This window comes from Mixophyes fleayi, chromosome 1, assembly GCF_038048845.1.
Source record: "Mixophyes fleayi isolate aMixFle1 chromosome 1, aMixFle1.hap1, whole genome shotgun sequence".
NCBI lineage: Eukaryota > Metazoa > Chordata > Amphibia > Anura > Limnodynastidae > Mixophyes > Mixophyes fleayi.
The window spans coordinates 443,891,641-443,912,632 of NC_134402.1; the positions used below are offsets into that span (position 1 = coordinate 443,891,641).

The 20,992-nt window shown below is 42.4% G+C and overlaps 1 protein-coding gene across 4 annotated transcripts; it reads right to left on the bottom strand.

Moving 5' to 3' along the window:
* Window positions 1–1,180: 1,180 nt before the first annotated feature.
* Window positions 1,181–17,006, bottom strand: LOC142101296 (acyl-coenzyme A amino acid N-acyltransferase 1-like). 4 transcript variants are annotated; one of them, XM_075185667.1, is made up of 5 exons: window positions 6,713–6,989; window positions 6,401–6,591; window positions 4,102–4,593; window positions 3,264–3,466; window positions 1,181–2,255 (listed from the first exon to the last, which is right to left on the bottom strand). In XM_075185667.1, exons 3-5 carry the CDS (start codon window positions 4,562–4,564, stop codon window positions 1,659–1,661), a joined length of 1,263 nt encoding a protein of 420 aa, XP_075041768.1. In that variant the 5' UTR covers window positions 4,565–4,593; window positions 6,401–6,591; window positions 6,713–6,989; the 3' UTR covers window positions 1,181–1,658. The 4 variants fall into 4 exon arrangements, with proteins under 4 accessions (XP_075041768.1, XP_075041777.1, XP_075041785.1 ...); XM_075185676.1 differs by lacking the exons at window positions 6,401–6,591; window positions 6,713–6,989 and adding an exon at window positions 16,870–17,006; XM_075185684.1 differs by lacking the exons at window positions 6,401–6,591; window positions 6,713–6,989 and adding an exon at window positions 10,689–10,862.
* Window positions 17,007–20,992: the final 3,986 nt, after the last annotated feature.

A 20,992-nucleotide genomic window follows, 5' to 3' on the forward strand; every position in this document is an offset into this window, starting at 1 on the left:
AACTATTTTGCCAACATACATCAGCCTGTCTTATGGATGAATGCTTGGACACTTTGAACTGTTAAAATACCTATTTTAGTGAAGCACTATTTAATGAGAAACACAGTCAGTTTAAACATATTGCCACATATGGGAATAAAACTACTCCTAGGATACAATAAGGACAGTGAAAGCTCTGGGACTCTGCAGTCCCTTCGCCCAGGCAGAGCAGAGAGGATGTCTAGCTTGATGGCTTTTTCACACCCTTACACAGGTGCAAGTGCTAATCAGCCTATCCTCAGGCTGGAGGCCCAAAAGACCTGAAATGGGGCCTAGTGGATGAAGCCCGCCCTCACTCTACATCCATAACCTCAAGAACCCTTTACCAGTTTCCAGTTTTTACTGAAGGCCAACAGCTCTTAGCAAACTGTTTAACTGCAGACAAAAATTTAGGTCAAACACAGTATTCCAGTGTGTTTATCACTATATATATATATATATATATATATATATATATATATATATATATTTATATATTGTGAGAAAGTAGAGCATTCACAGGAATCCGACACAGGTATGCTGCACCATTTAACTGTTTATTAGCAGTTGTCAGGATGATAAACAGTTTCAGCAATGCTACAGCAGTCATCCAGAAACAGTAACACCAAAAATCCCCACCACCTACATCTGGCTAGACATTACTTCCCTGTCTGCAAGCCGGCCACTTACTGGCATCGGTGGTCTCACCCACACATACAGGTAGTGACTTTATCCTCCACCCCAAGCACTACAAACAAATCACAGCAAAGCAAAACCAATATCACACCCATGTGGAACACCTGTGTGTGTGTGTGTGCTAAAAGAGGATCCCAGGGATACATATATATACATATATATATATATATATATATATATATATATATATATATACATATATATTTATATACATTACATTTGTTATTAGGGTGACATACTTAAGCATGCCTATGACTTCTGTACCTTTCGGATGCAATAATCATTTTGCCAAAGGACGTGGAAAACAATTTTTCAGATGAGCGGATAAGTTTGGTGTCGCGGTTGTTTTAGAACATACATTTTATCCATCGTTAAGGAGAATTGGTTGCAGATCATACTCCGGGATTTCTAAGGAGCTACTATACAGATAAGCGGTTTGATTTTATATATCTGGTACGCACACCACCTTTATTATTCTGCACGATCAATTACAGATCAACTTTATCCTGCACTACAGTATTTATGAGTCACCTGCGGTGCATTTATTCAGACACCGTCCTGTTCTAACTCCTCTGGACTACTTTGTGTACATCTGTGCTTATATGTTTATATACATTGTATACACCTGAAGGCGCCGCCCTTCACCATATATATCTTACTATACATATATATATATATATATATGTATACCAATATGTGTATGGAAGTATATATATATATGTATGTATACATACCAATATGTATATAGAAGTATATATATATATATGTGTGTGTGTGTATGAATGTATATATAGAGTTGAGGGTCAGACAGTCCTTTCAATCCAAACCATGCATCAAAATCAACTTCTTTATACTCTCCATGCCTGGCACTCACAGCCATAGCAGCAGTTAGATCTCCCCACCTTTTCTTTGGCAACTGGTTTAAACTGTTGAAATTAACAACATCATAATTTATTCCGGCGAGAGCATGGTATGTGTTTGCGCAGAAAGTCCTGCATCTCTCTCCAGCTGATTTCCTGTGCTCTGCAGTGAGCCAGGAGCTCCCCGCCCCACATCAAAGGAATTGGGAAGAAAGGAGATTGGGACACTGGACAAAAAGGGGAACCTGGGGGCTCTAGGAGATGCCCAGCCCCTGGGTAACACTGCATATAGACATCCTTCTTACCATACTTTTCTGCCCTCGCCATTGCTTCCTTAGCAAAAAACAAACTGTTATAATTCTGGTCTTTATCTCCCACCAAGAAGAGGATGGAACCCCTGGCTTTCTCCACAGGAAATACAGAGTCCTGGTGTTCTGGCTTTCTTGGGTCTTTCATTGCGTTAGTAAGTGTGAGGGCCCCAATGTCTGTGACCAGAAACCTTTCCGCTTGGTAGGGCATTCCGTTCAGAAAGAGATCACCATAGCTAAATGTGTTGCCATTCACAGCATTGGTTCCATTGATGCATACTGTAGCAAGAACCTGGGGCAAATAAGTAGCCATAGCCAGACCTATCTCTGCTCCTTTGCATATACCGATAACTCCAACTCCAGCTCCCGACACCTGAAAGAAATACAACGGCTGAGATAAGGCTGAGGCTGAGATAAGGTACGGAACAATCCATTCCTTCTTGTCTCTGTCTTAAAACACTGTATAATGTCTGCAGAAATTTTCATTAGCCTAAAATGCAAGCACATCTATATGCAACTATCACTATTGCACATGACCATACGCATTTCACCCTATTATATCTACATATGTTATTCCTGAGGAAGCTCTGAATAGAATAGGGTGAAATGCGTTGCTTATTGAAAACAGTTATACTAAAGACATTCTGCACTATCACAAGCATCTTTACATTGGCAGAGGCTGATCCTGCCACTGTTTACAGTGGTAAAAGAGCCAGTGACTACATGGGAAACCCACTTGTGAAACAACAAAGTCGCAGCGTAAACTTTCACCTGTGCTAAGTACACCTGCTCCCGTGTAGTGCACATGAAAGGAGCAACTTCACGCTGCAAGACAGGACTGGAACATCTGAAGACAATCGTCAGCTCCTTACATACATAAGGGACCATGTCACTGATTAGACATTTGAAATAGAATGATTGTTAAAACAGCATATTAATATTGTACTTGGACAGGTCCTGTGTAAAGAAATTATATCACAACCTATTTGAACGAGAACATTTGCAGATGCAGTGTAGTTTAATTGTATTAAAATTACAGTAAAAGACATATGGGTGTATTTACGACCCCAGTGTGGTAACTATCAACATGTATAGTTGCAAATTGCAGCGATACATAAAGAAGTACCACAGCAATTTGCCATGATGGGGCTGCTCATTACGCCCCGGCAAAGACCATTGTCCTCAACAAAGCTTTTTTTCTGTTCATCCGTGAGGGATCTAGCGCAGCCAGAGAGTCTTCCGCAGGGGAAATTGAAAGTGGCGATGGATTGTCAAGACAAACTTGCCTTTTTTAGAATACAGACAGTGTTACATATGATGCAGGAGTGAAATAAAGATTTAAAGTTTATTTTGTTAACATAAAGGAACAAATGTAACTTACTTTTGGATGACTTTGTAGAAACTTAGCGGCTTCTTCAAAATATGTTAGATCCACATGGGGTAGATATATTGGAAGATCATCATAGCCAAAATAGGCCAAAGCAAGCGAGGCGAATCCACGGCTGGCAAGGAGACTACTACGAAACTCCAGTAGACCTCCAATACCACCAAACATGTCAATAACTCCCGGGAAGGGACCTTCACCTGTCAAATAAGGACACAAAACAATTCCTCAGTCATGTTTCTTCTGTTTATTATGCCAATTCACCTAAAACAAAAGAAAGCAGACATTTTATATGATGTTCCATCAAAATACAGCTAAACAGTCCACCTGCATTTAATGACATCATTGAGGTGCGAGTCAAAAGTAACTGTAACTTCTAAGCTACATATCCCTTACAAGCATCTTACTAGAGGTGTTGTGTCTGGCCTCTACGGGCTAATTTTTAAAAAATGTGGAGTACTTGGAGAAATAGGCACTATATGCTTTGTGTTGATTCTCCATGGGTTGCCTGCAATGGTCAAGATCAGTGGGTAGTAAGCTTTACAGAACAATACTGGAAATCTCTGTCGGGTTGAACTGACCCGTAAACTTTTGCTGGTGTCTGCTGAGAGTACATTCTAATTATACTGTTCCCATTAATTTGTTTAATGCAGAATACCAATCAGCCCTATCTATGCTTGTTGAGATATAGAAAAAATCCCAACAGTCACAGGATACGTAAAACAAAATCCCAGCCTAGAAGATGCAGGAAGCAAACCTGTATGACCAAGCATGGACTTATAAACGGCATGCTCAGAAGTAACAGCTACTGCAATGAAGTTCTTTATTTGCCTACCTGGAGGGAGAAAGAGTGTTCCTCTGACCCTTCCTTCTCTTATCTGCAGTCTCTGTACCCCGGGAGTCACGTACCATCTTTCCACAACTTTACTGACAACAGGAGTTTCTTCAGGAAGTGGACTTATCACCATACCAGAATAGAGCTCCAGATGAATATGGAAGGGACTTCCCATCACATCACGTTTTATCAATCTCAAGAATGGGATAATTGGCTTCAGAGACCAGAACAATCCCATAGGATACACGCCTTGAAAATCTCCGCCAATCGCTGGCGAGCTCTCCAGATTTACTTTCCCCTCCGTATCAGTCGTATAGAAAGCTCTGGAGTAAAAAATCTGCCCTTTCTCATCCTTCAGCCATGCTCTCAGAGTGATTACCTTCTGTGATGGGAGACCCCAAGCTTGGATCTTCACCGGCTCATCCGCTAACGAGCTCTCCGGTGTGACTGCGAGACCAATCATGTCTGAAGATCCAGGAAAACAGGATCAATCTTAAATGAGGGACAATACATAATGATGTTACATTATAAAATACAGTACAGTGGAAAGAGAAAGATTATGAACCCTTAAAAATTACCTGTAATGCTGCAGGAATTTAATCTAAAATGTGATCTGATTTTTCATTTAAAATTGAATAAGGGATGAGGACCACCTTTAATGAACTCATAGCTACAACGTTTACCTTGTATATTTAGCAACCAAATACAAATGTGCAGTAATGAACATAACAAGTTCAGCAACAAGTTTTGAATGATCTAGCGCAGCTTAAGCTGGCCAAAATATGGCCCCAAAATCACCGTGATGTGAATTACAGATCTTATGGATTTCAATGGGATTATTGTATTGGCATCTGCAGCTGCTGCTCTGCAAAGAAGCAACGCATAGATATTGTTTAAACATGCATGTCAGGATGAGAGCATAAAATCTGATATGATGAAATAGAATATTAAATGTCAGGCCCCAAATAAAATATTGCATTAATACATAAAAGTGAACCTGATTTTCAACCCAGATATGAAATAAGAAATGTTTGACCAAATGTGTTAAAACATTTGGTCAATTAGCCCAGTAGGCGGTAATTAGGTTGAGGAAACCTGCTTAAGAAATGCAGATCACGAACATCCATTGTTTTTGATTATGTGTTTCACTTCCTAATTGACTTCCTTTCAATAGGTAGTGTAAACACATGGAACCACTAGATGTAAATGGGAGAGCCATATTCCTAGGTGAGAATCTTGGAGACAAAGGCCACACTTGAATGCCTATACAGGTATATAGAAATATGGACTTCAAAGGAAAATGTCTTCATAGTTCATATTTTGGGAAATCTGGATGGCACTCCATACTGAGGAGCAGAAATCACACCAGGGTTGAGATTGACAGGTATTGGCAGTATCCAGTAAGAGCTATAATCACATATCTTTGGAAAAGGTATGTCACATTGTCATAATTCCATCATGTTTGGTATTTAAATGTGCGGGAGATTATGACAGGTTTATTGAAGGGGGAGTTATGTCTCTGGGATATACCTGTGAAGAATTACCCAAAGTGCAAAACTTCGGAAATATTTGTGAGAAAACTATAGTGACACCCAGGGGACATCCCTGCCCTCCTGTTAGTTTTAACACTCCACTGTGAAGAATGTCCCCTTTCATTTTTAAAAAGCCTGTGTTGGGAAGGGTCAAGTTGTTAGTTTCTTGGGGATCAATCTAATTGAAGGACTGTTCATCTTTTCTGCCTACCCCCAGGCATACAGATTACGATAAGTAAGTTATGCCCTGTACTTTAATTCCATTTGTTTTTATAACTGTTTGCAATTTTTTACTTGTATGTCAAATCTTTAACTGTTTTTTTTATTCTCTGTAAGCATTATACTTTTTGTATATTAAATCTAACAATTTAATAGTTCTGTTTCCAAGTCACAAGTGCGCAGAGGGCGGTTTGTAACCGATAAAAGGGTTCTGGAGCAGTCTCCTGACAAAATAGAGGTGATATATTGTATGACTGTTGGAATACATGATAAGATATCTAATCAGGGAGTAGCTAGAGGGGGCTTATCCCTGACAATGCATATTATTGTGGGACAAAATTATACAAGGATTGACAAATATAGTTTCTATTGACACTATATTTTCTCATAAACTCTTTTGCCGAAGTATTCAAACATCTGTTGTAAAGAGATTCTCTGTGATTTAAAAGGAGAAGCTATATTGAGATTAATTAGCATATCGCTGTAGCAAAGTTTCAAGTGAACCTAATAGAATAAGGATTACAAAGTGTTGAGTTATACAGACTTACTTTTAAGTTGATAAGGACCTGACAGAGCATCACAGTTGCTTAGTCATCAGAATGTTCAGGATTCCCAAATTAGAGCGAGATCTCTCAGACTCCCGGGAGAGCACGCAATTCTCCCAAAATGGTGCAAGGTGGGCGGTGACATACATTGCTGGTGCAAATTGTATCTTTATTCTTTATACACTTTGCCTTGCCTGAAGCAAATGGTGACACCAGAAGCAAGGTATGAGAACTAGGCAAGTATGCGGTTTATTTACACTTTTATGACAGTTGTAATTTAAACTAAATGTTAGGCTGCCTGGTCAGATAACGAACCTGCAGAACTGATAGACGGAGGTCTTCATCTATAGCAGCCGCCTTTCCCGTAGAGCTAATTGCACTCACAGGTACTCGGATGCCCCCATGACTTATCTCCAATGTAGTGTAGGTTCGTTATACTAAACCACGGCTGCAGGCCTGGAGACAGCAGAGAAGGCAATGGATGGTCAGAGGAAATAAAATCAGCAAAGCCCACCCTGCCTTAAGTACTAAATGCAACCTAGCTCTGGAAATACCCACAGCGTCTGCCTAATAAATAAATAGACATTAATAAGCTCGCGCTGAAAGGATTGGCGTCCAACCGTTGCCTTAGCAACGGTTGGGCCAGATTCGGAAGTGATGTCCCGGTCGTCAAGGAGACGGCCGGTACGCTGGGCAGCACAGAGCGAGTCGCAGCGGCGGCTATGAGCACCGCGGCAGCTCGTAACACTAAAAGAGAATTGTGTCAACTCAAACTCAGGCGAAAGTGGGCTAGATTCACCCTATATGTACCTTCCAGAGCTCTTTAAGATACTTAGATGTTGCATGGCCATTAGGATCCTTAAACTTAGCTAAGCTGGTGCAAGTTTTATTGGGTATGTGACAATTATGTGACAATTATCTGGATAATCACATTCTGATGTTACTAAAGGTTTTCAGCGGTGTTAATGTGGATGTAAAGCCACAACACTTTTGTAACTTAAACAAGTTGCTGTTTATTAAAGATGATAACACAGTAGTATACAGTTACTCACTGTTGCAGTACAGAAGTTCAGGCAATAGAGATACTAAAACTGCGACTGGTCCATATCAAGGCTGGTGGAGGAACAGCGCGAAAAGCCGAGCTTCCAGTTTTGGACATCCGCGCATGCGCTTTAGCGCAAAACAGACATTCACAGACTGCCCCACTTCCTTTCTCCTCCTGGACCACTTGGGATAAGCAGGGTTGCCATGCCAACGGACAAGGAGACGGAGAAAGGCGCTCCTACATGCCAACAGTTAGTACCTACCAAAAGGAAGGACAACTGATGAACTGACGACTGACGACGATGGAATAAATCTGCATCGACTGCATGACAGCGTGGACAATAATGAAAAGACATTAAACCCATCATGATGCTGTGATGAGGGGAATTATATGATTTAAGATATTGTTCCCTTCATGTCGTCTGCTTCTAGGACTTATGTTGATCATCCAAGTGGCGGCTCTTGATACCTATTAGCAATCTCGATAATTAATTACTCACAACATTTCTCCTCTCACGATCACATGTCACGCAGTATTCAATTATTATTATTTATTTATTTTTTGTAAAAGATCTGAAAATGACTCCCCCCTAAAGAAATCTGATCGAAATTACATTTTATCAATATAAACAAGAATATATGTTAATATAGCCTGAAGAGAGGGGACAATATCAAAATACTAACACAATATTGTGAATAGTTACAGTGTGTCAATTAACAAGTTAATCTACTTTTTCTTCAACCACGAGAAGACAGGGTAATGGTCTCTAGTTATTGAGACAATAACTCAAGTAGTGTTTTTAAAATCACCAGCTGACGGCCACCCTGTACTGTAGTTTGTAAACTTGGTAAATTATCACAGTACAATACGATATAAGAGGCAATATAATATAGTTAGTATACATGGATCGTCAGTTTTTACACCCTGAAAATATCTCAATAAGTTCAAAATAATAAGGTGAAGCAAAAATGCTAGTATTAGCAGTCAGGTTTAAACAATCTACCCGGGGACAACTGAAGTAGATTAATAAAAATGTGGACATAAAATACCCAAAATTTGCAGTGTATTATAAGGCTCCTTTGAACAGTTCCGTACCCACTTCCCCCGGAACTTACATAAAAAAATCACTCACTAAGTAGAGCGTAACCCCTGGGTCCACATCCCCTACCACTGGACCCTACACACAGCTGGCCTGCTAGTTGAACCAAATTTTAATAATTGTGGTGCGGTCAATATAGTGTATTTTAAATATGTTTTAGCAAAGTATAAATATTTGCAAATATTATTTATAGGTGGAAGCTGAGTTAGTGAGGCACAAACTCAACTACCAGTCTTCAAAATCAGAACAATAAGATAATGCTTTGTGATACTCTAGGTCAGCATATCTATGCGATAAATATAATATATTTAAGTAATGATACTATCTCAGAGTTTACCACTAGATGACAGTATTGTATAGTATTTCTCTACAGGCTGAATTTACAAATGTTACAAAATTAGATGCTGACCACCAGGTGGCAGTGAAGAGTATTAACTGCAAATAAAAGTACTGTAATATTGAACTAAAACTGGTTAATGACAGAACACCAATCTCTTTTGCAATACTTTTCTTCCAAGTAAATTGAATGAACTATATCACCACAATCGAATGCAGGGTATTTGCTCAGTCTCTCTAGCCTTCCTCAGTGGTCACAGCTCCCGAGTGATGCCTCCGAGATGTCACAGCAGTCTCAACAGGTGAAGTCCTTAATTGCAGACTACAATCTGACCAAACAGAATGTATAGTCTCCGGGGAGTATCTTCACACTCCTCCTCAGCGCCACCATACCGGACAATCTTCAATCAGAGCCCCTGAAGCAGGATGTGACAATGGAGTATTGGGTCCAAATCTCTCAGACTTGGACAGCAACTACCAAGTAACTGCATGCAGAGATACACAGCAGTCACCAGATGTTAAGGCATAGATAGGGGCATCCCAGGTCTCCCTAGCAGGAGTTGTTACTAGCACAGATAAAGGGGGCCGGGGGGTATCCACAGGCGGATCCGGGGGGTGGGTGGGGCGATTGGTTCAATTGCTAGTAGGTGGTTGCTGCCTGCGGCTGCACACTGTGTGCAGGTCCATTCGGCAGAGGCAGGCTGCTCTGATTGTGTTTTAAAACACAATCAAAGTGGCCGGGCAACACACTCTCCCTGTGTTATGATTCCTAGCAGATTCAGGAAGCGGTAACAGAAGTATAATAAACCAAATGTCTTTATTCAGGGAAATATATGAACAAGGACTCAATTCGTAGGATATGCAGATTTTCAGGTAGCAGTATAAACAGATATAACTCCAATATACAGATATGAACAGGTGTAATGAATGGCAGGAAATTCCACTGAGCAAAAGGTTCCAAGCAATGATAGATACAGTTAAAAATGCAGGGACAAGTATAATTAGTTACGCAATTGCCAGGAGTCACGAGGCTGTCCAGGGAAGCAGACAAACTGAGTAGCTGAGTCCAGGGACCAGGCAGAGGTCTGAGCAACAAAAGTTCAAGCAGAAACCAGTGTCCAGGCAGAATTCAGGGCCACAAGCAAACCAGCATAAATCAGTAATCAGGCCGAGGTCAGGTGCAACAAGAGTTCTAGCAGTTTCCAGTATCCAGGCAGAATTCAGGGTCACAAGCGAATAGGCGTAAACCGGTAATCAGGCCGAGGTCACAACGAGAGATCAAGCAGCAGTATAGCAAACACAGGAACAGGGAGAAACAAGCAGCAGACAGGGATAAACGATGGACTGCACAGAGCACAGATTGAAGCAGGTATTTGAAGCTGTAAGACAGGTGCAGTTCTAATCAGGTAAGGAGATTAATTCCTATTGCATGGTGTAAAGTTCAGGAGCAGAACAGCAGCACCTCTGGTGGATTTGAGGTCCTTCTGCCACATCCTTTTTCCTTAAGTGCAATTTATATGGGGACGTGTGTATAAATGCATATACAAACCAAGGTAACAACAAGGCACAAATTTATACATAGGGGTTTATTTATCAATAGTGCCTTGATCATGGTCTGAAGGCTGTTTTGTTTTTTTTATGGCCACTTTTTTGAGATTTCAGCTATCTCACGCAGTTGATGGTTTAATTCAGGCTTGTCCAACCCGCGGGCCGCATGCGGTCCAGCGCACCTGTAAATGTGGCCCAGCAGGAGTTTTGGTTGTGGCAAGGGGGAAGCGTTGTTAATGAAAAAAAGAAAAGAAAATACTTACCTGACGGTCAAGCGGCCACGTCAGCTGGCGCTCCGGCTCCCTCCCTGGTCTCCTCCTCCATGCGGCACTCGCAGTGAGTTCATCACGCCCAACATCCATTGCGGAGGGCAGCACAGAGGAATCACCAGCGCGAACTTGCGATCAGCAGCAGTGCATCAAGAAGAGTTATACCAAAGAGGAGAAATGTAAAGAGAAGTAACAGAATAATAAGGTGAATGTAATAAGGAAAATATGAACAAACTTAATAAATGCAGTGAGAGTGGGGAAACACAACAACATATGGAAGAGGAGTTATGAGTTTCCACCGCATTTGATGCTTCCCTTAGATGTGCATTTTTTTTTGGCTTCTTAGATCTCATATACACTTTCGTTTGGTATTGCATGACAAGACGCAAGTACAAATTCCAGTGAAAATGCATATGTAAAGGAAATCTATTTGGCAAATAGTTGTTAATAGTGTTTCTATTCCTTGCTGTATGGTGCTATGGAATTTGTTCCGCCAATGATGATGTTTGGGAGGTCACCTAGGCTTCCCCATTACATACCCTTGTGGTATATTTTGTTTGTATTTTATGTGCGGCCCAAACCAACTCGTCGTCTTCCAATGTGGCCCAGGGAAGCTAAAAGGTTGGACACCTCTGGTTTAATTGCTCTTCACCATTTGTGGATAACAGCATAGCTTTGTGTCAAGCACTATGCAACAGCACATACAAGATTTAAAAATAAATATACTTATCTATCAGCCACTGTGGCTTGGCCATGCCCATATGAAACTACAACTCATTCCTGGTACTAGCATGAGCCACACCCACTGCAACCGGACGCAGCTACAATCACCGGCCCTCAGAGGAATTCCGTTGGATATAGAGACCACTTTAAAGTGGAGGAAGATGTTACTCTTCCTTGTCCTACATGGCTTATCTCTAGCAAATGACATCAGTATACGCAACAGACCAAAGCATTTTGTCACAGAAAGTACAGTACCACTATTAATTTAAATCTACTTGCACCAGTGCAAAAATGTATGTATTTTTTTTCAGTGTGGACTACAATTTTGCCCTTTATCACAATATTAATATTCTGCATATATGTGACGAAATGTAGTATATCTAATGACTGTTATTTTCTGTTGAATTTATGTATCACACTGAGTATTTTAAGTAACCTTTCAAAGTGTATTTTGTTAACTTACCTGAGTCTGACCTAGGCAAGTGTCAGTGGTCTTGTGAAAGTAGCCACGCCCAGAGACAGATAAACTCTCTGAGTAGTTTGTGTATGCAGAGGAGTTAGACTGAGCCAGGCAGAGAGAGCAGAGGTGAGAGATTCTCTGAGGTACCCAATAATATATCTTAGTGATAGATAATTTATTTCAAGGGGGGGGGGGGGCGGGGGACTCCATGTCATTTTGGGAATCAATCTGACTTAATTGAAAGTGAAATTCCTAAGGTTTATATGTCAACAAGAAATGGTTTAAAACTGTCTTGTATCAGTAGTACAGTGTTCATTTCTTTGAGGGAGTCTATCAAGACTGAAATGTCCTATCCTTCTCAACTGTGTTCCCTCACACATCAGGTCTTAACTAGTAAGTAGTAACTCTGATTTTATTTCCTATTTTATTTTCTGAAACTCATTTTTGCAACATTTGGTATGTCTTGTTATTCATTTTTGTAAATAAGCCTTGGAAATAATTTTCAGATTTAACACATTTATCTAGCGCATTTCTCTGTGATTCTTTGTGAATTTACAAAGCCCAAGGAGGCTCATGCTACATGTGTATGTGATTTAAGTGTAAAATATTAATAAGTGGCTTTGGTGAACGTAAGGAAGCCATAGTAAATCCTTTGTGATAGCAGAAAAGATGTATTCATTGTTAATTAACTAAGGTAAGATCAGTCATGACCAACTGTTCAGATTGCTGTATCTGAGACAGGCTGGGGTGTTCGTGACAAACTGGTTGACAGCTTGGTGACATTGATAATATTTAGCTTTATATCATAAGAAATTAAGTGAATTAGTGGGGTGTGATTCTCGAGAGAATCTGCATCCTAATTGACAGGTTATTACGCTCAAGGCGTACAAATTTTAAAGGAGATACTGTTGCCCCTTTTCTTATTTTTCTTTTCTATATTTTATTTGGTGGAAGTGTGAAGTCCAGGATGGCCACTGACTATAAGTAGATGAAAAAGGGCAAGCTTTTTGCAACTGATTCAAGCGCTTATGTTGCCTGATCAGAATCTAAAAGCTGGAGTAGACAGGAGACAACCTCTCTGCTTCTTACGAACAGTCAGCACTGGACATTACTGCAAATACATCTGTTGAATCAAGTGGGGAGTCTACCCTGGACAGTTACCTTCATACTGCTCTCAAACAGCTGAAGGATGCTGACCCTGCAACCTCACTGCGGCTGATTCAGTAACTACAAGAGGTTGCCGAATGTCGAGCAGACAGGGAGGTTGGCAAACGCAGCGCTGCTGCAGACAAAGAGGCTGCTGAATGCCGCACTGCTGCAGAAAGGGAGGCTGCCCCTGCCTAGCATCAAGCCGAGTGTGAGCACCAGCTGGAACTAGCCAGACTCAACAGCCCGGCGGTGGACCGAGGTCCGGGTATCAAAGAACCCACCTGCGACCAATTTCCCATTTTGGAAAATGACCTTGATGCGTTCCTGATGGGCTTTGAAAGGACTTGCCGACAGTTTGAGCTGGACCCCAGTGAGTGGGCCAGTTATTTAACCCCTGGACTGAGAGAGAAAGCTTTGGAACCGTTTGCAGACCTTCCCCGGGAACTGGACGTCGATTGTGTCGCAATTAAGAAAGCCTTGTTACTTTGTTTCAACATAACTCCTGAGGCTTAACGGCGGAAATTCGGAAACTCAAAGCGCAGTCCCTCTGATACTTATGCCGGACTGTTAGCGCAATTATCATCCATTAACGGATTGAGGGATTGCAAGTACTGGACTATGATAAGCTAAAGGATCTTATTCTCTAGGGGCAGTTCCTCACACTGTGCCCAGCTGAGGTGAGGAAATGGGATGTGAATCATGACACTAAGACAGCGCAAGTGGCTGCTAGCCTGGCCGACAAGTACACAAAGACCAGGGCTCCTGTAACAAAGAAGAGTTGGGGAGCACCAGGGCAAACTACGTGGAAAGGGAGGCAACCTGGAGGATCACCCTTGAGTTCCCTGTCAACCAAACCAGCTATTGCTGCACCTTTTGGGGTGGGGGGGGGGCAAAATGTGTGAGATTGTGCCTAAATGTGATACAATGTCTGCTAATGTTTTAGGTAAGCAGGTCAATTTACCTGTACCCAATTCTGAAGGTGTCCCAAAGTGTATCAAATGTATTAGCAGTAGTGACCATGAGAGCAGCACAGAGGAGCTGTGCATTAGCCCTGGAAAGTGTGGAGGGAAGTTCACTAAAAACTAATCCCCCTCCAACCCCATCCCTCACTGTAGAAATTGCAGGCTCAGGCAGTGATTTGAATGAGTCACCCAATGCTGTGTTCCACACTGACAATCCTGGAAGTGATACCTTAAGGCAGAACAAAATACTGATCTTAGTTTATCAGCAGTGAGGGGGAGAGTCAGCCAAACCTGTTTTGAACGTGAAGAAGACAGAAGTTTTTGGAAAAATGGCCTTTTGTATAGAGAGAAAAATGTCCCGGGCATGCATCCAGATGTATTTACTGTCAGACAGCACATTGTACCACAAACCTATAGGGAAGGGTTGCTGAAAGTGGCCCATTAAATACCCCTAGTAGGACATTTGGTTGTTGCCAGAACTAAAGATCATTTGGTACATAATTTTTTCTGGCCTGGCATGCTGACTGACTTAGCCAATTACTGTCCCTCGTGCCATGTGTGCCAGGTCGTTGGGAAGTCTGGTGATGTGGGGAGGCCCGCTCTTATGCCCCTGCCCGTCATATCAGAACCCTTTGAACGGGTTGCTGTGGATATTTTGGCTCCCCTAGCTATTCCCAATAGATCAGGGAAAGAGTACATTCTGACTGTAGTGGATTATGCTACTAGGTACCCAGAAGCCGTAGCTCTTTCCTCCATTCGTTCAGACAAGGTAACAGAAGCCCTTATAACTATTTTCTCCAGGGTGGGCTTCCCACAAGAAATGTTAACGGATCAGGGTAACCAGTTTATGTCTAACCTCATGCAGCGTCTGTATAAAAATCAGGGGATTCATTTAATTACTTCCCCGTATCACCCGCAGGCCAACGGGCTGTGCGAGCACCTTAATGGCACCCTAAAACAAATGCTTAGGACTTTTGTGAAGTCACAGGGAAGAGACTGGGAGAGGTTTCTGCCACACCTTCTCTTGGCATACCGCGAGGTACCGGAGGAATCCACTGGCTTCTCATCCTTTGAATTCCTCTACGGGCACCAGATTTGATTAGAGAAGAGTGGGAAGGGATCACCCCAGAAACATCAGTGGTACACTGTGTAGTGCAGTTTAAGAAAAAATTGCAGTCCTTAATCAAGTGGGGAGTCTACCCTGGACAGTTACCTTCATACTGCTCTCAAACAGCCTCACTGTGGCTGATCCAGTAACTACAAGAGGTTGCCGAACACCGAGCAGACAGGAAGGCTGCCGAACGCAGTGCTGCTGCAGACAGGGAGTCAAGCCGAGTGTGAACACCAGCTGGAACTAGCCAGACTCAACAGTCAGTTGGTGGACCGAAGTCCGGGTAGGAAATAACCCAGGCGCGACCAATTTCCGTGTTGGAAAAATGAGGGTGACCTTGATGCATTCCTGAGGGGCTGTGAAAGGCCTTGCTGACAGTTTAAAGTGGGCCAACTATTTAACCCCTGAACTGAGAAGGAAAGCTCTGTAACCATTCGCAGACCTTCCCCAGGTACTGGACGGCAATTATGTCGCAATTAAGAAAGCTTCGTTACTTCATTTCAACATAAATAGCAGAGGTGAGAGATTCTCTGTGGTGCCCAAGCATATATATTAGTGATGGATAATTTACTTTTGGGGGGGGCACTCCATGTCATTTTGGGAATCAATCTGAGTTAATTGAAAGTGAATTTCCTAAGGTGGGGGCTGAAGAGCCAACAGGAAATGGTTTAAAAATCCCTTGTATCAGCAGTACAGTGTTCATTTCTTTGAGGGAGTCTAGCAAGACTGAAATGTCACATCCTTCTCAACTGTGTTCCCTCACACATCAGGTCTTAACTAATAAGTAGTAACTCTGATTTTATTTCCTATTTTATTTTCTGAAACTCATTTCTGCAACATTTTGTATGTCTTGTTATTAATTTTTGTAATTAAGCCTTGGAAATATTTTTCAGGTTAAACATATTTAATCTAGAGCATTTCTCTGTGATTCTTTTCTGTGAATTTACAAAGCCCAGGAAGGCTCATGTTAAATATGTATTTGATTCAAGTGTGAAATATTATTAAGTGGTTTTGGTGAACGTAAGGAAGCCATAGTAAATCCCTCTCCATGATTCTTTGTGAACTTACGGAGCTCAGAGAGGCTCATGCTACATGTGTATGTGATTTAAGTGTGAAAAATTAATAAGTGGTTTTGGTGAACGTAAGGACACCATAATAAATCCTTTGTGGTGGCAGAAAAGGTGTATTCATTGTTAATTAACTAAGGTAACACCAGCTGTTCAGATTGCTGTTTCTTAGACAGACTGGGGTGTTTGTGACAATATACATTTTAGAAATACTACAAATGGTATATCTAGCAAATGTTTTATATACACAACCTGTTATGGAAAAACCTATAGAGCAAATTGCCCTGTCAGTTCAGGTGTTTATATAGTGCCTGAAATGCCAACACAATAAAGTTCATTGGTCTGACAGCTTAATAAAGAAAATAAAAAATAAGCGAGTTATTCACCATAAATACAACTATTATGACAATTTGTGGAACACAGGTCATCTCTAGAAGCCGCAAATCTTCACAGAATCGTTCCATTACCAAGGAGACCGTAAGACACCAGGTCAGTGTGCTCAATTGTCTCTCCTTGTACAGCACTGCAACATATGTTGGTGCTATAAAGGTATAAAGTAATAATAGGTCATTTGCAGTCTTATGTAAATGCTCACCAGATGCTACAGAAATTGTTACCAGATACACTCTTCTATACAGTCACATTACACAGACACTGTCACATGTAAATGCATCGTGAGTTAATAATTAAACCCAATTCTGACCTCTCAGTATTCTGGATTCAGATGGAATATGCCCACAGAAGGGTATCAAGCAAGCTGCTTATTAAATGAAATACACATCAGACAGCTCCCTAGAACTGCAGGGGTCCGTTCGGTGTGTTGTCAGTGTTCAGGGAAGAGAATAGGTTCATAATGCAGAGTTATTTGAGAAGAGGGCAGAAGAGAGAACACTGCAGGGATAGGGTGGAGATATATCCAGGGGCCAGGGAGTGGTGGATTATGTAACATTCCCCAGAGCAGCATATGAGCACCTCACGCACTGTTGTTTCCCTGACGTCATGAGTTGCAAACTACAAGTTAAATCTCTCTCTATATATAATATATAAATATATGTACTGTGTGTTTCAAAAATGAATTAATAATAATCTTTATAATAAATGGCTGTCCAGGTGCGACCATCGCAAAGATGAAATAGCATCTGCAAGAAAACACTTCTTTTGCAACAAATGTGTATGAGCCCTAAATGTGCCCAGTGATTGGGGGGGAAGGGGGGGGTTGAGTTAACAGTGTAGGGAGGGTTGACAGACAATGGCATAAGTAAAGGGGAAAGCTATTGCAAGTGTTTGCTGGTGATATACAAAGTGCAAAGGAGGCAGGATTAATGATATTGTCAGTGCAATGGGGGCTGGCCATATGTTCAACAAAGTGATCTGAGTATGGGACCAGTGCATGGTAGAAGGAGGCAATGGAATCAATGTAAGAACCACCAAAGTATCACCAGAGCTGGAATAAGGCACCGGAGAGGGGGGGGGCACTTAAGACAGGGGAGTTATTTTAGACAAATACACAGGCTACTGTTAGATACACGCAGCTCTGCCTTCACGAGCAGTACAGTGTGAAGCGGGACATACCTCCTAACTATCCTTGCTGTCTGACCAAATACTAAGCAAGACAGTCACCCAAATTCAGGACTGCTCCACCAGATTCAGGACAGTTGGCAGACTGTCCTGCTCTCTCCTACCTGTTCTTGTCACATTCACTATCTGTGGCAGCTGGTTAAATCAGTTGCTGCTTGTCTGGATCCTGGAATGCTGGCGGCCCTATTTGGAAAAAAACAATGGGTACATGAAACTTAGAAAATGCCAACCAGTCCCAGCATTAAATCAATAGCACCCACATTAAATAATTAGGCCACTCTCCAGCCCCAATATTAAAATAATTGTACTCACATTTGATAAATAGATCTATTTTCCTCCAACCAGCCCTGACAATAAATGAATAGTATACATATTTAATAAGTAGACTTACTTCCCTCCAATCAACCCCAGCAACAAATTAATAGCATTTATGTTTAATATTACCATTTCCCACAACAAACCCAGGCATTAAATAATTCATATTCACATTTATTTAGTAAATAACTCTCCTCCCCAAACTCAGCCCCCATTCAATTAATAGCCCCATATCACACTAGCTTTAAATTAAAGGTCCTGCCACCCCATCTTAATTTAATAGGCCCCACTATTTAATGAAATAGCCCGCAAATAAATTAAATTGCCCCACCATCACCCCACAAATAAAATAGCAAACATTAAAAAATTAGCCCCCCACCTAAACGTCACCATTAAATTAATAGCCTACCTTTCACCGGTGTGTTATTAAGACAGCCCCCCTTCCTTCCCTCATATCACACATTATAGCAACATATCCCCCATTTCCTCCACAAATTATAGTACCCCCCCGTCCTTCACACTCCCTATAGTTTAGTATAGGCAGTCCCCCACCTTCCTATAGTTTAGTATAGGTAGCCCCCCACCTTCCTATAGTATAGTATATAGGCAGTCCCCCTCACCTTCCTATAGTATATAGGCTGTCCCCCCCACCTTCCTATAGTATAGTATATAGGCAGTCCCCTTCACCTTCCTATAGTATACAGGCAGTCCCCCCACCTTCCTATAGTATAGTATATAGGCAGCCCCCCCACCTTCCTATATTATAGTATATAGGCAGTCCCCCACACATTCATATAGTATACTATATAGGCAGCCCCCTTCCTATAGTATAGGCAGTCCCCCTCACCTTCCTATAGTATATAGGCAGTCCCCCCCACCTTCCTATAGTATAGTATATAGGCAGTCCCCCCACCTTCCTATAGTATAGTATATAGGCAGCCCCCCACCTTACTATATTATAGTATATAGGCAGTCCCCCGCACATTCATATAGTATACTATATAGGCAGCCCCCCTTCCTATAGTATAGGTAGCCCCCCATTCTATAGTATAACATAGGCAGCCCCCCCCTCGTATAGCATAGGCTCTCCTCAAATTAGGCAGACAGGAAGTGAAGTCAGACTTCTGGTCTGCCAAACAGCACTTTGAGAGCCCATACACCAACAGGCAGCCTAGCGATTGGCTGCCTGTTGCTGCCCATGCGCCCCTCCACGGTGGGTCGCACCCCCCCCCTGGGGCTGCCCCCCCTGCGTTAAGGTCTGTGGCCAATCCATCCCTGTACAGACCTGATCACCACACTGTTATATGCTTATAAAATAAGTATAATGGAGAAAAGTGATCCATATCTGGTGGCAACAAAAATGTGCTGAGCCATAGCTGGAGCCAGCAATAATCTGCCCAGCCATATCTGGGGCCACCAATAATATGCTGAGCCATATCTGGAGGCATTTTTTAAAAAAAATGTCAAGTAGTTACCAATCCCAGCTTCTTATGAGGACTTCTCTTTCTTCTGCTTCAGTACTTACTGTACAGAAAAGACACTGGCCGCTATCAGCAAAAATATTTAGAACCCTTCCTGTTTTGAACACCAATTGCTTCAGAGCTGGAAGGGATCTACTAATTAATTGGGCTGCGGGAGGTTAGGCATGGTCTGCTTACTACTAATGCAGCATTCCCTGGCTGCCAGCTCTGAAATAATTAGTAAAAACACTATGATCATTTGATAAGCAGTTACATTCTCTCCTGATCTTTGGGACTAATATTCACAATTGGCTGGGTTATTGCAGTGGGCTGCTTGGCAAAACTATGAGCATTCTTAGTGTTGTCTGTTGGGCCAGTAAACTTATAATGGGGTGTTAACATCAGCCCCCAGATATATATGACCTGTCATGCAGTGATTGTTCTCCACTCGTTAGGTACCAGAGAGTAAGCCACCTGAGCATTGTGTTATAGTGTTTTACTATCATAAATGTCCCACCTGCTAAGGGCAGAGGAGCGTGAGATCCTCAACTGCAAGAACTGCTTTGTCCACCTTTAGCAACCCCCTTTCCGAGGATCTTAAGTTCCACAGTACTCGGTTGCCCCCAGGACTTAGGCTTGGGTAGTGTTAGGAACTCCTTCAGTCAGCACGACAGAACCCGGAATCTGCTCCGCTGTCTGGTGTTCACTGGAGCCCCTAGTGGTGGGGACAGACTTGGCAGCAGACGAACGGAGGGTCGTGTAGTGTGCACTGACTGGGGAGAACCCTGAGGCAGCGTAGTAGAACACAGCGATGTGAGATCCAGGCAAAGGTCAAGGGCCGGCAGCAGACAGGAATAACAGAAAACGAGCCGAAGTCAGGGGTCACAGGCAATACAACGAAGTCCAAGAACAAGCCAGGGGTCATACACGGGAAATCCAATAATAGAATAAGCACAGGAGCAGGGAAACAGGAACAGGAGCCTAGCTAAACAGGAAGCTATAACTGGCAATGAGGCTATGTCCTCACTTGCCTTAAATAGTGAGAGGAACCAATCAGGCAACGTGCAGAATCTCCTCCCATACATGTAGCCCATCCCTGACAGCATAATAGTTCCTAAAGTACTGTAATACAAAATAGAGAGAAGAAGCATACCGCCTACCGTCCTCCAGAGTCCCTGGCAGCTGCGATTCATAATCTCCTCCTGCTCGCCTGTGCCCGGCTGTATGACAGCCGGCCGGGCGTTGTGGCAGGCGGGTCAGAGCGTCCCGGCTGTTGCCTAGGCAACCGGGACACAGGAGGCGGAAGTGACGCCCTGGTCGTCATAGGGACGCCTGGGACCGCCAGAAGTGAGTCGCGGCGGCCCTTCGGGGAGCAGTGGCTCATAACAGTACCCCCCCCTTGAGGAGGGGTCAAGGCACCCCGACTTCCAGGTTTCCCAGGATACTTTTTGAAGAAGTCTTTAATGAGCTGGT

Excerpts from the sequence above, each read along its gene's own strand:
- LOC142101296 (XM_075185676.1), bottom strand. The coding sequence starts at position 4,564 with ATGATTGGTCTCGCAGTCACACCGGAGAGCTCGTTAGCGGATGAGCCG. Across the intron at positions 3,467-4,101 it reads AACACTCTTTCTCCCTCCAG|GTGAAGGTCCCTTCCCGGGA; the intron begins GTAGGCAAATAA and ends CTTATTTGACAG. Across the intron at positions 2,256-3,263 it reads TTCTACAAAGTCATCCAAAA|GTGTCGGGAGCTGGAGTTGG; the intron begins GTAAGTTACATT and ends TATTTCTTTCAG.